The following is a 12,579-nucleotide window of genomic DNA, read 5'->3' on the forward strand; positions in this document are numbered from 1 at the left end:
ACCAGGCGAATCCGTAGCCAAGACCGAGAGTTATTCAGGGGCCGCACAACAGGTACTGGGACTCCAGGACTTAGGATCGCCACGTACAGTAAGATGTATCCCTACCTACCTGGGAAATCCTGGAAATGAGACCGTAGATAGAGTCGCCAAGGAAGCAGCATGGAGGGAGAACGGCCGCACGGCCTACTCAGACTTCACCCCCTTCAAGTCGGCGGTTCAACGATAGTGCATGATACATACAGGGCGAGCGTTGAGAACCAACATGCAAGCAGGGACCAAGGGCCAAGAGAGGCGACGGACCGTCGCTCATATGCTTCTCCAGTGCAAGACGCACAAGAACTCTCGGAACCAGACACTCGGCAATCTCTCTAGACGACACAACCCCGAGGCTGCCGTGAGCAAGTCACAGTAAGCCAACAAAGCCATCTAGGACCGCAGAGTAAGCGCAGATCCCCCGAAATCCTGGGGGTAAGTGGGATCGCAGACGCGTAAAACACAGCCCGAGCGCCGGGTCGGAGACTGTAGCTAGGTAGGTAGGTACATACAGCAACCACACAATCACGATGTAACATACCTCTACGAGCCCAGTAGCATGGTACGCTGTTGGTAGAAGCAGTCTCTAGATGGGGCCGGCAAGCATATCCAGATAGTTATCTACAGGCGTGACGTAGCGCAGCGCGAAACCAACAACGGATCGGCAGTAAGCTGAGCGGGCCGAACCACCTGGGGTAATTTAAGCTACCGAGTAGGACTCCATCGATCAATCGATCAATCGATCAACCCAGAGTTCTGCCGCGCACTGTCCGAGCGTTTTGCGACGTTGAAACAACTTCGGTCCTTTGCGGGCAGCCGAAGCGGATTACCCCTGATATGTTGCATCGGCCATACTCATGTCTGGGCAGGTAGTACGTATGTGTACTCGATGCAAATTGGCCCGATGTAGGATCGAGGCGGTGCTGGGCATAGGAAACAAGTCGGATTGTAAGTTTCCCATGATTTTTTGATCTCGTAAGCTAGTGCTGAGTAGATTACTGACTCTCAACTATAGTTTGATGTGAGTAGTCTAGCTCTCTCCGCTGATAAATAAGCCATAGGTAGGTAGTAAGACATGTGTCTGACCTGTTACCGTAAACATTCTTGCGGGATCTCGAAGGTCTGCACCCTACGTTTTGTTATAGATGTACCACAACAGCAAGTTTCAGCCTGGCCAAATCTGAGCCGTGCAGATGGAACTACAGGATGCGAACTGGGACTTTTAGCAGTAAAATCACATTCTGACTCCAACATTATCTCATCACTTCCTCGATTCAATGTTCAATGCAAGAGTAACAGGGATCTCATGATGACCTACCTGCAAAGCACAGTATCAGTGGGGCTAGGGAACTCCAGAACGCATACCACCAATGACCACAATCAAAGCCATCAGCATTTATGTTTTTGCACAGTATGCTTCAGCACACGCATTATCTCATCCTACCTTCTCCGCCAACCGCATATTTCGCGATCCTACTTGCCGCTTGGCCCTTTATTGCACTCGATCACAGCACGCGAACTGGTCACGCAAGCCAAAGGTACGCCTTGAAGCTCAGAATCAACACAAGACGCGACACTTGGTTTGTATCAACCAATGAGAAATCATTTCCAAGCTTCAACAGCGACATGTGTGGCAGACTCTCACAGCTTTTCAGATGTATCGAGCAAGTGCTGTAAGCCCTGCGAGTGCAGACGATCCTGAATTTGCCATGCTGATTATTGAGTTTATATTCAAGTCGAGGCAGCGAGACCTCGCCAAGACATTTTGGCACCTCGAAGCTTGTAGAATGGTTAGGCTAAAGATTACTGCCTCCAGCCTGCAGAGACTCGACGAGGACGTCGAATATTCCAAGACACATCGACCTGACAATTACTTCAGATCGAAAAGAATTCTAGCAAGGGCGATCCTGTGGAAGACGTATCTAAATCGAGGTCATGTTGAAGGACAGGGTATTTGAGCAATGCATTTTGCTTTTGATTCCTTTGTCTATGTGGTATACAGCTCTCGTAGCATTGACCATGTCGCTTCAATCATGCAATGACCACGTCCAGGACCCAGATCTTGTGCAACGATGCGTCGCGCTTATCAGCCCCTTGACTGCGGCAGTGGCGTCTAGAAATCCTGCTCGTCGCTTCCAGCAATGATAACATTGTTGACCTGGAGAATGTCATTAGCATGTGGGTAAAGTGGCAAACAATGATGCAAGGCGTGAAGAAAGGAACGCAAGGTTGTTGTTTGTAAACAGGTCGGGGAAACGGTGTGTCTGTATCACAAACACGACAGGCAAAGGGGTGCTTGCCGCGTGTAACATGCGACGCAGATTTGCGCGTGTGCGACCCGTGGATCACTTCCCCGCTTCCCCGTGATTGCGAGGAAGCGGAGCGAGAAAACAGAACAGCAAGGGATTGGGAGGCGGAAGGGGGTGACACAGACGGAAGGGACAGCAAGGGGACCAGTTGTAACAAACGACAAGCGACAATACAAAACGGAAATATGATACATACCTTGAGTACCATTCTGCACAACTGTGTTGCAAGTAACAGCTGTTGCCTCTTCGAGATCAAGGGGTCGATAACAAAGTGCTCCTTCATGTCTGCAATAGCGCCACGTTAGCACGAATCCGAGTAGTTTCAGCCACGAATGCGTCAAGCGACGCAGGTGATGTGGGTGACAGCAAAGCAATGTTGCTCTTGTGATCCGACCAATTTCCGCTCGTGGTTGCAACGTTGGATATCGCGGTGCGTTGGTGTTGCGTGGGGGTAGCGCGCTATGTCCCGTGGAGGCGTTGGACACGGGTGGGTAAACGCACCACGGGACCGCGCTACCATGCGTTTCCGTGCGTGTGCCGTGTTGCGTTACAGTGGTAAACAATAGCGGTGAGAATAAGAGGAAATCCATAGTGCAGCCGAGGATCGAGTGTATGGGATGAAACACGAAGAGCGGAAAATTGGACGAAGGATTGGGGAGAAAAGAGATAGTGCACTTACCATTGCTGCCAGTTTGCATGCAGTCAACACCTAACCTTGTGTTCTTCTCCTTGGCTTGTCGGGACTTGATGTTGGCAAGAGTCTCGATAGGACTAAGACCGGAGTTCTCGGCCAACGCCATGGGAACGGCGTCGAGCGCGTCGGCGAAGGCGCGCATCGCATACTGCTCTAGACCGGGGCTCTGTAGAGGATGTTAGATATGCGCGGATCTGGAGAAATGACATCTGCTCACCTTGACAGCGGCGTCTTCCACTGCCAGCGAGCATGCAATCTCAGCGGCTCCGCCACCGTAGACGATGCGACTGTCGCGAACCAGATTTCGGACAACACAGAGGGCGTCGTGTAATGATCGCTTCGCTTCATCGATGATCTGGCACAGTCAGCAATCAATGTCCCCTAACCATGAGTTCGCAAGAGCATACCATCTTGTTGCTTCCGCGTACAAAGACTGTGACGGCGCGTGTGTTTGCGCACTCCTCGATGACCAGCATCTTGTCCCTCGTCGTTCCGAATGTGAGCTCGCGGACGATGCCTGCCTTTCCAAGCTTCTCAGCGCTGAGATCCTCGAAGCGTGGCACGATACGACCATTTGTGGCAATGGCGATCAACTCGATTTCTGGGCCGCCGACCCATCGTACAGCCGGCAGCTTGTTTGTGAGGAGGAGATGGTTGGCCTCGTCGTCGAAGCCCCACTGGCAGATGACCACATTTGCGCCAGTGTTCTTGATTTGCTCAATCATCTCGGTGAACTTGTTGCTCTCGTAGTTTTGCAGCTTTTTGAACTCCTCCACTGAGGTGATGTCCAACTTGTGCTTGGTCTTGGGTTTCGGGGGCTCGAATGCGCATGTGAGGATGGCGAGTTTGGCGTCTTTGACCTCCGAGGGCATCTGGGGATGCGAGAAGTCCTTGTCTATTATGACACCCTTCACGAGCAGTGTGTCCTCGAGTGCACCTCCGACCTTGCCGTCCACCTTGATGAGTTCGAAGTCGACGTCCTTGCGGTCGAAATCCGCAACAGAAAGTACAGCGTCGACGGCGATTTGGGCAAACTGGTCGTGTGCCTTGGATACGATCTTGCTACCCAGCGACGTCTTCGCGACCTTGAACAGCTGCTCGGTGTCCTCCTTGGAAAACTGAATCTCGTCGGAGATCTCGTCTAGCCTCGCAACAGCGACTTCGCAAGCCTGGTCGTATCCGTCCGCAATCCTGATGGGGTGGATGCCCTTGTCAATCAGGTCCGCCGCTTGCTCCAGAAGTGCGCCCGCCAGAACTACGACACCAGTTGTTCCGTCACCGATCTCGTCGTCTTGTGATTTGGAGAGTTCGACTAGCAGTTTTGCGACGTGGTTGGAGATTTCCATTTGTGAGAGAATGGTGGCGCCGTCGTTGGTCACGGTGATATCTCCATCGGGCGAGATCAAAATCTTGTCGAGTCCGCGGGGGCCCTAAAGTTCCATAAGCCCCTGTTTGTCCTCGTTGAGCTGTGTATGCATACCAGAGAGGTCTTGACAATGTTTGCTACCGTCTTCGCGGCGAGGATGTGCGACTTGACGGCATCGTTGCCATGTTGCCTCTTCTTCTTGCCTTGGCTACCCAATCGTCAGCACCCGTTATCCTTACACGATACCAGCAGTAACTTGTAGAGGTCCAACGTACTCTCTGACAATAATGAACGGCCTGCCCGCCTCATCCTTCATCACCTGCGCTGTATCCCGAAATGTCAGTGCCTCGTTCGATTCGCGGAAGGCAGCTCGGCCGGGGAGCGGTGAGGGTGCATACCATTCGACATATCAAGATCTAAAGCAAGCAAAGTCAGTAATGATTCAGCGGTAAAGGTCCCATCAACCATATCCAAAGTTTTGGGTACTGCTGCCGCCTGAACTTACTCATCGCCATGTTGGCTTTTTGACTCGCTCAACAGTAATAGAAAACAAGTCAGAGCTCCAACAAGCCCTGGGAACCTATGAGCAGTAATTACTGCGTGTTTGTTGTAGTGAGGGGTGGTGGGGTACTTTGTAAATAGCTCTGACCTTCATCGAAAATTCCCCAGAATGCCAAGATCTTGAAGTGCACGGCCCTCCCGAGCGCGCGACGCGCCTTCTCCCATAGCTCCAATCTACGAATTACCCACCAAGCCGAGGAACAGACACCCCTCTCACGTGTCGCTTCGACTGCAATCGCGCCTGACTCGTCGCCCTTGAGCTTGCCGAAGCTCTTACATTCACTCAAAATCCATCGCCGTCGTTGGCGACAGCTCTCCATAATGCCTCGTACGTGCGCCGAATAAGCCATAGAACCGCGTGCAATGTTCGCCCGCTAATTATGCCTTAGCTGCGCTCAGCGACCACGATTCCTCCGGCGAGGAGGAGATCCCACCAGTCAAGAAAGGGAAGATGACCAAGCAGGCCAAACCAGTGGAAGAAGTGGAAGAGAATGAGGACCAGGAGGAAGCGGATGACGAGTGGGCGCATTGCATCGCATCGGACCGGAATGGCGCGCTGACTTGCGCAGATATATCGTCGAGAGGATTATGGGTCACAAGTTCGTTAAGGTGGGTGCTTGTCCCTCCCGCATGCTGCAGGCGCAGTACTGACAACACCAGGGCGAGCTGGTGTTCAACGTAAAGTGGCAGGGCTATGACGACCCCAAGGATCAAACATGGGAGCCCGAAGCCAACATGTACGTTGAATACATTACGAACGCATAGTCGCAGAGAGCTGACAAGAGTAGGGCAGGTGCCATCGACGTCATGAACGAATACTTTGACGAACTCGGCGGTCGACCAGAACCCAAGGGCCCCGGAAAGCGCAAGGGGCGACCCTCCGGCGCAAACAAATCCGGGTCTGGAACACCGGCATCGACGGCGAAGCGCGTGAAACAAGACCGAGAATGGAGTCCACCCCATGGCTCGTGGGAAGATGATGTCGATTACATTGACACTGTCGAGGAGAAAGTAGACCCTAGGACGGGCGAGCTGTCGAAATTCGCATATCTGGTGTGGAAAAACGACAAGAAAACACAACACCCCCTCAAGCACATCTACCAGAAGTGCCCACAAAAGGTGAGCGGCTCCCAGATGACAGATAGAAATACACTGACGCGCTGTAGATGCTGCTCTACTACGAGAGCCACCTCGTCTTCACACAGACCCACGAGAGCCTAAACGGCGACGACGATTCCATGAAGGATGTGTATTGACGGCAACAATCCCCGTATCTCAAGGCACTCCGCCTCCCCGAATCAGCAGAACCCGTCGCGCTCTCGAGCCTGATCATCCCTGAAGCAGTCATGATGAATTCCACTGCACTTTTGGAATCCGACCGGCCCACTCCAACACTCGTACCATGATACCATACTTCTTCCACCATTGACCATTTTTCTCTTGCGCCAATGTACGCCATGAGGTCAGGCGTGCACAACTGGCTGTACAGTTGAACCATGTCGCGCATTTTGGATAAAGGCGGACTTTTTGCAGAACTGCGTTAGCCATGGAGTTGGGGATTGCGAAAATGGGGTTCACGTATTGTATAGTATTATCGATATCCACTATATTCCATAACTGAGACACGCAACATCCAGTGCAGATTGTTTGCAATCAAGTCCATGACACAAACGATGTATCCGCCTGGCGGTCTGTTCACGGCGAATTTTGCAGGAAACTCCATCTTTGGAAAAGTAGGGACCATGAAGTTTGAAAAAGCATGAAGAACTCGAACGAAACAATTGGCAAACATCGAACACTTAGTTTTTCAGATCATGAGGGAAATGTGTATGCTTGAAGTGCGAACTCGTCCATTGTCATTCACTTAATCTATATACACCCTCACCCTCACACCCAACAATATCTTCGCTCGAACGCGGGTATTCCGCCATCCATCTCGTCTCATTACACATCCCAACCCCCGATAATCCCAAATCCAAATGCCAAACGCCATCCCAATGCTTTCGTGTGTCTCGTAAGTGTTTCTTTTCCCGCCATTGCATCCCTCAATCCTCGCTCGTTCCTCGTTCCTCGCAGTCGTTTATGGCTCCGTCATATCGCTCACGCTGCTCGCCGTGCCGCCGACTGCCATGCGCGTTTGCAGGTAGTAGATCAGGTATGCGATGGCCGCGATGAGGATGAAGAGGATGAGGATGATCAGGAAGATGACGACGTTGCGCTTCATGATTGCGGTTTGTGGTGGTGGTAGTGTAGAGTTGTTTGGAGAAGTGGTGTGTGTGAAGATTCTGGGAAAAGTCAGTATACCAATTTCACACTCAGTTCAGGTAGATGGGTGTGTGAGTGGAAAAAACGTACCTGAAGCTCGTGTGGTAGTTGTAGTCGTGGATGTCCAAGCTCTATCGTCCAAGCAACCTTGATGAATCCTTGCAGGTGCTTCCTTTCCAACTTCAAAAGCGACAAATAACTTCAACGGATTTGGTGAAGGTAATAATATTCCCGTGTAACTGTCGCAGTGCTCAAGTGAGGCCAAGATGCATGATCGGAATGCGACGTGCAGCTACTTTTGTACAGACGAGGCGGGGTCGTGCGTTGGCGTTGGGGTGGTTGGCGACCAGCCTCGCGCCAGCCACGCACGAGGCTGGCGAAGGAGCAAGCGAGTCGCGGGTGTGAAACGCGCGGAACACAATTACTGGGAAGCAAGATTGAGTAGGGGATATTCAGGAAAACGCGAATGGGTATGGGATGGGGCTGGATGATGGGTGACGCGTAGAGTGGTGATGGAGACGCGGTGTCATGTGCGTGGGCTTGGCGGGGCTTCGTGGATTTTGGCGGTTGCTTCGTTCAACGCCATTACATGCTATACACACGCGATATTTTCGTCGTCAGATTTCAATCGATTTCTGTTGATTCCAGATTTCAGAGTCAATGCCAAAAATAAAGAAGCGCGCATGTCCTTCCAAACTAGTCTCTTCTTCAAACTTCTTCCCCCAGACGTCTCTCCAAAAGCATCGCTCCATCTTGTCTCCACTGCAGCGACAAGCACATAGCTTTCGCAAACTTCGTGCGGAATCTCTCGCCCGTCCCAGCTCATGATGAACCACCGCATCACTTCCCCATTTAAGTATGACGCAATCTTCGAGAAACACTCGAAGCCTAGGGCCCTCCCATTCGACTGCCTGAAATCAACAAAAGCGTGAGTAAAAGCATCATTCCTGCATTTGTAGAGTTGCGAGCTGTTATTCCTCGAAGCTCGCTCACATAGCAAGCAGTAAACATTGAAATTCGCATCCAGCTAAAGGCAGTTCAAAGTCTGCATAAAGATAATACGCAGCGGGTATGTCTCACCCCATGCATGTCATCAGTGCCACCTTGGGGCGAAGGAAAAGATCTTGGAAAATTGATGTTCGACCTCGACACTGTCGTTCAAAGCTGCTCAGCTGCTCACAAGATGGTACTGGTATCGAGTTGCTCGATGAGGATGCACGTGAAGATTCAATCCCGTATATCAAGCGAGATGAAAATGAGAGGAGCTGAACAAGTTGTATTGAGTGGCCCGTTGAATTTTCCACTGTACATCTGACCACCTTCAACCGCTTCCAACCGTCCACTGACAAAAGACTCGACATACACACCGCAGATAGATATTTCCGAAAAACCTGGCTATATATGGCAGCCGGAATAGTCCACAGTCGTCCCATTCCCTCATCGTGTATCTTCCGACGTGGCAAGATGGCGCATAGCAAGTTCGCAGCACAGAGCGCAGAGCATACCTTACCTGAGCACGAAAAGAGCAAACTGCATATCGAAAGGCCACTTACCTTCGGCGGCTCATCAGTAGTTGGCTCCTCTGCAGGCGCCTCTTCAGCACTGTAAACGTTGACCAAGTTACGACCCTTTGGCGCGCTCCTGCCTGGACTAGATCCCGGGGCATTTCCACCGCACCGCTGCAAAGGGTTGTTCGGACAGGGGATGTTGCACCTACAAGAGGGTTAATTACTCGTTGGGCAATTGATGGAGAGTTACACTGACGTAAGCTGGCTGACAGCCTGCAAGTCCTTTGACGGCGCCTTGTCGTTGCAGAAACACAGACCTCCAACTACCATGGCATACGAGTAGGACTCGTCCGCCGCAATACATCTGGCGATGCACGTGTCTCCATCTACGCTGGACAACGGGTCGAGTAGCGACGAGGCTTGAAAGCCAGTGAGCATGGTTTCCAGCAGGTAGGCAGCTCCATAGTAACAGCCCCAGGAATACCAGCTCATTGGCATGATAGCGCCCGGCAACGTAGGTGCTGTCGAAGGTGCAGCGGGTTGCCGAACGTAAGAGATACCGAGTTTGGCGCCCAGCTTGCTGGTGCCACCGCAGCTTTGGCTTGCGTCGTCGTTGCATGGCGTCGAGCATTCGCCAATGCCTGCCCATAGCGAGACGTCTGGGGTGATGGTCGAGCAATAGCATGCATCATCGGAAACAATCGCGACTGTATAGAGAATGTCCTGGACAATACTTTCGGCATAGCAAAGCGCAGAACACTCAACACCATCTGTACCCCCAGACGGTATTGCACTGTAATAATTCTGCGACGTGAGCGAGTCCAGCCAGTCGCCCAGATACGAGCAACTGTTGTATGTCCAGTTCGCTGGGGATGCGGGTTCAGGGAACTGCACCAGGGAAACGACACGCTTGAAGGTTGAGAATACTGCATCGCTGCCGGTACTGTTGCCTCCACAGTATTCTTTCAAGCTACCCGGACAAAGCGATTCGCACTGATTTATCCCAATACCGTTATTCGACCCGGAGTTGATCCCAGGTGCGGTGTTGGAACAGTAGCATTTGCTTCCTGTGGCAGTCGAAAAGTCCATCCCCTTCTGGATACATAAATCGATGCAGATACTTGCGTTCATCAAAGCACTCGGATTCGTGGCTTGTAGAGTAGCTTGCGTGGTCAGATAGATACTGGAGCTGAAGCACCCAAAGTACTGCCAGCCAAGGATGTCCGGATCTCGAGGGTGTGGATGCAAGAGAGCTCCGAGTAGCTCGTCTGACAGTTGCGCGGGAGCCGACTAGACACAGTCAATAATGATCTACATGAGATTTATTGAACTTACACTCAGCATGGGTAGTGTGGCGTTGGTAAGGACGGGCTTGACGGTGTTCAAGGTTATGTTCGAAAGGCCAACGACCATTTCAGTCACATTAGCTTTGATAACATTTGTGTTATTTCCCAAATTAGTAGCGATGATACCTACTCCAGGTATAGCTGATTGAGTGATGACAGCTGTGGGAACTGTAGATTGACCGACAGAATTGACCACCTGGGTGACGCTGGAAGCGAGAAGTTGCACTTCGGAAAGGATGTTGGAAGCAACAGCAGAAGCGTTTTGGCCAACACCTTCGATGACTTGCGCGACTTTGGAGGCGATGACTTGCACTTCAGTTGCAATTGGTGTAGCTATGACTGCGACAATGCTGTCAACGTTCGACACGAGGTCTCCGATAATGGTCTTAACAGGTTCGATGACGTTGGGCATGCTAGAGGCGGTTGGCGTGGCTATCACTGAGACAATGCTGTTGACATTGGACACAAGCCCCCCGAGAAACATGCCAACGGGGTTAGCAGTATTCGAAACACCAGAAGCAGCCGGCGTGACCATTACTGCGATGGTGCTGTTCATGTCCGACATGACACCTCCGACGAGCGTGCCAACTGAGTTTACGGCGTTGTTAACATTGGAAGGTACTGGAGTGACAATGACTTCGACCACGCTATTGATATTGGAAGCAGCACCGGCACCAGCCATAATGCTAGCAGCATTAGACGCTAGCGGAGTGATAAGGGCGTCAACCAGGCTTTCGATGTTGGAAACAATGCCTCCAACAACGGTGCCAACAGCATTGACGGAATTGGTGATAGTAGGAGCTGCCGGAGTGGTAACGGCGTTTACTACGCTGTCAACGTTGGACACAATATTCCCGACAACAGAGCCAATACTGGACGCTATCGGGGTGACCGTAGAGCCAACACCGGACGCTATCGGGGTGACAATGGCGCCGACCGCACTGTCTAGTCCAGAAGCAACGTTCCCGATGGCGCCTCCTGCTCCAACGAGGACACCATCTAATCCAGCAAGTCCAGAGGGTTCACTAGATCCGGCAGTTGGGCTAGTATTAGCATTACTGGTTGTGCTGCTCTTACCTGATGTAAGACCAAGGACGCCATCGAGAATGCCACTCATGGTGGGAACAACAGTCGCACGTGTGCTCGGAAGTATGGACACGCTGCTAGTACTGATACCAAGGAGACCGCCGAGAAGACCGCCAACGAGGCCGTTCGTAGATAGCGCGATAGTTGCGCTTGTGCTGTATATCATGGAGCTGCTGCCAGTGTTGAGACTAGCAAAGTAGGAACCGGTGCAGCGTTTGAGCTGGTACTGGGAACTGTGGACCGGCTAATGCTGAGACCAGGAAGACCGTTGAATATGCTAGTAGTAGATGGAGTGGTAATTGCGGTCGCGCTAGGAAGCACAGATGAGCTGCCGATGATGATATCGAGAATACCGTTGAGGATGCTAGTAGTGGCTGGGGTAGCGATTGTGCTCGTCCTAGGAAGTATGGATGAGCTGCCGATGTTGACACCGAGAAGACTGTTGACGATGCCACCAGTGGTTGCGCTCATACTGGGCACTGCAGAGGAGCTAGCGATGTGAAGACTGGCAGTAGCAACAACAGAAAAGGTTGCCTTGATGCTAGACTTGGTTGTGAGAAGCCCTCCAAGAAGGCCATTACCTTGTCCAGTTGTGGCGCCTAGCAAAGCATTCGCTAAGAAGAAATGACCGAAGGGTCGTCTCATAGTGGGCTAGCGAGGTGTAATGAACGGATGTTAGCAGGAAAGCAGTCACTTAGTATGATACTTATCGTAGAGTGGAATTTTTGTGTCGAAAGACGAAGGATGAAAGAAGGTGAGCTGTGATGCGGTATAATCGGTGCGGCGAACAAAAGAGCGTGACTGGCAAAAAGAGAAAGAGCAATAGGAAGTTTTTCAACCTCATGAGAACATCAGGGAATGCATGTGGCTGACTGCCCGCCTCCACAAAACCCTGCTTTTGATCATTGCGATTCCATAGGCAAAAAGGATTGGCTGACATGTGCATCGAATGTACCGTTCGAGAATGCTAACAAGTTTTTTTCATGCCTTGATCCGGGTGTTGGAATCGACCGTCGAGGTAGCAAGGGGTCCTTGGCTCCATCAATGACTTTCAAGGAGCTGCTCTGTGGAAGTAGTTACTGGTGCAGTGACGGATGGTGCCTCGTTCTCTTCCGATCAATATGCATATTGCGCTCGTTATATGACGTTCACCTTCCACCATTATCTCCGAGGACTCTGCGAATGTCTATTGTATGTTTGTATGGTGGCTGAAGAATGTCATTGCCGCACATCTCTCTGCCGATGAATAGACGCCTGCTTATAATAGACGACGGGATGCCTTGTTGGAGAATGTAGGAATGAAGAAAGTGTCGTTCGGTTTGACGATTAAGCGCGCAAACTAGCGCCGCTGGAAACTCCGATCGCTGCCTCGAACGGGCACGGTTCGGCTTCTTTCTCAACGTTACTCGGA

At 51.6% G+C, this 12,579-nt stretch overlaps 5 protein-coding genes across 5 annotated transcripts; 2 read left to right on the forward strand and 3 right to left on the reverse strand.

Annotated features, from left to right (window-relative positions):
* Positions 1 to 262: 262 nt before the first annotated feature.
* Positions 263 to 709, forward strand: SNOG_13113 (hypothetical protein; the record flags this gene model as incomplete). The annotated part of the gene is made up of 2 exons (XM_001803276.1): positions 263 to 408; positions 661 to 709. The coding sequence occupies 2 exons, from the start codon at positions 263 to 265 to the stop codon at positions 707 to 709; spliced, it is 195 nt and encodes a 64-aa protein (XP_001803328.1).
* Positions 710 to 2,302: 1,593 nt separating this feature from the next.
* On the reverse strand, positions 2,303 to 4,718 carry SNOG_13114 (hypothetical protein; the record flags this gene model as incomplete). The annotated part of the gene is made up of 5 exons (XM_001803277.1): positions 2,303 to 3,202; positions 3,254 to 3,391; positions 3,444 to 4,466; positions 4,517 to 4,610; positions 4,642 to 4,718. 5 exons carry the CDS (start codon positions 4,716 to 4,718, stop codon positions 2,303 to 2,305), a joined length of 2,232 nt encoding a protein of 743 aa, XP_001803329.1.
* A 566-nt stretch (positions 4,719 to 5,284) lies between these two features.
* On the forward strand, positions 5,285 to 6,219 carry SNOG_13115 (hypothetical protein; the record flags this gene model as incomplete). Its single annotated transcript, XM_001803278.1, has 5 exons — positions 5,285 to 5,295; positions 5,363 to 5,562; positions 5,619 to 5,700; positions 5,752 to 6,082; positions 6,130 to 6,219. 5 exons carry the CDS (start codon positions 5,285 to 5,287, stop codon positions 6,217 to 6,219), a joined length of 714 nt encoding a protein of 237 aa, XP_001803330.1.
* An 824-nt stretch (positions 6,220 to 7,043) lies between these two features.
* On the reverse strand, positions 7,044 to 7,187 carry SNOG_13116 (hypothetical protein; the record flags this gene model as incomplete). The annotated part of the gene is made up of 1 exon (XM_001803279.1): positions 7,044 to 7,187. One exon carries the CDS (start codon positions 7,185 to 7,187, stop codon positions 7,044 to 7,046), a length of 144 nt encoding a protein of 47 aa, XP_001803331.1.
* Positions 7,188 to 8,734: 1,547 nt separating this feature from the next.
* SNOG_13117 (hypothetical protein) lies at positions 8,735 to 11,813 on the reverse strand (the record flags this gene model as incomplete). The annotated part of the gene is made up of 6 exons (XM_001803280.1): positions 8,735 to 8,758; positions 8,782 to 8,941; positions 8,987 to 10,026; positions 10,072 to 11,081; positions 11,160 to 11,394; positions 11,490 to 11,813. The coding sequence occupies 6 exons, from the start codon at positions 11,811 to 11,813 to the stop codon at positions 8,735 to 8,737; spliced, it is 2,793 nt and encodes a 930-aa protein (XP_001803332.1).
* Positions 11,814 to 12,579: the final 766 nt, after the last annotated feature.

This window comes from Parastagonospora nodorum (genome assembly GCF_000146915.1).
Source record: "Parastagonospora nodorum SN15 chromosome Unknown scaffold_25, whole genome shotgun sequence".
NCBI classification, from domain to species: Eukaryota; Fungi; Ascomycota; class Dothideomycetes; order Pleosporales; family Phaeosphaeriaceae; genus Parastagonospora; species Parastagonospora nodorum.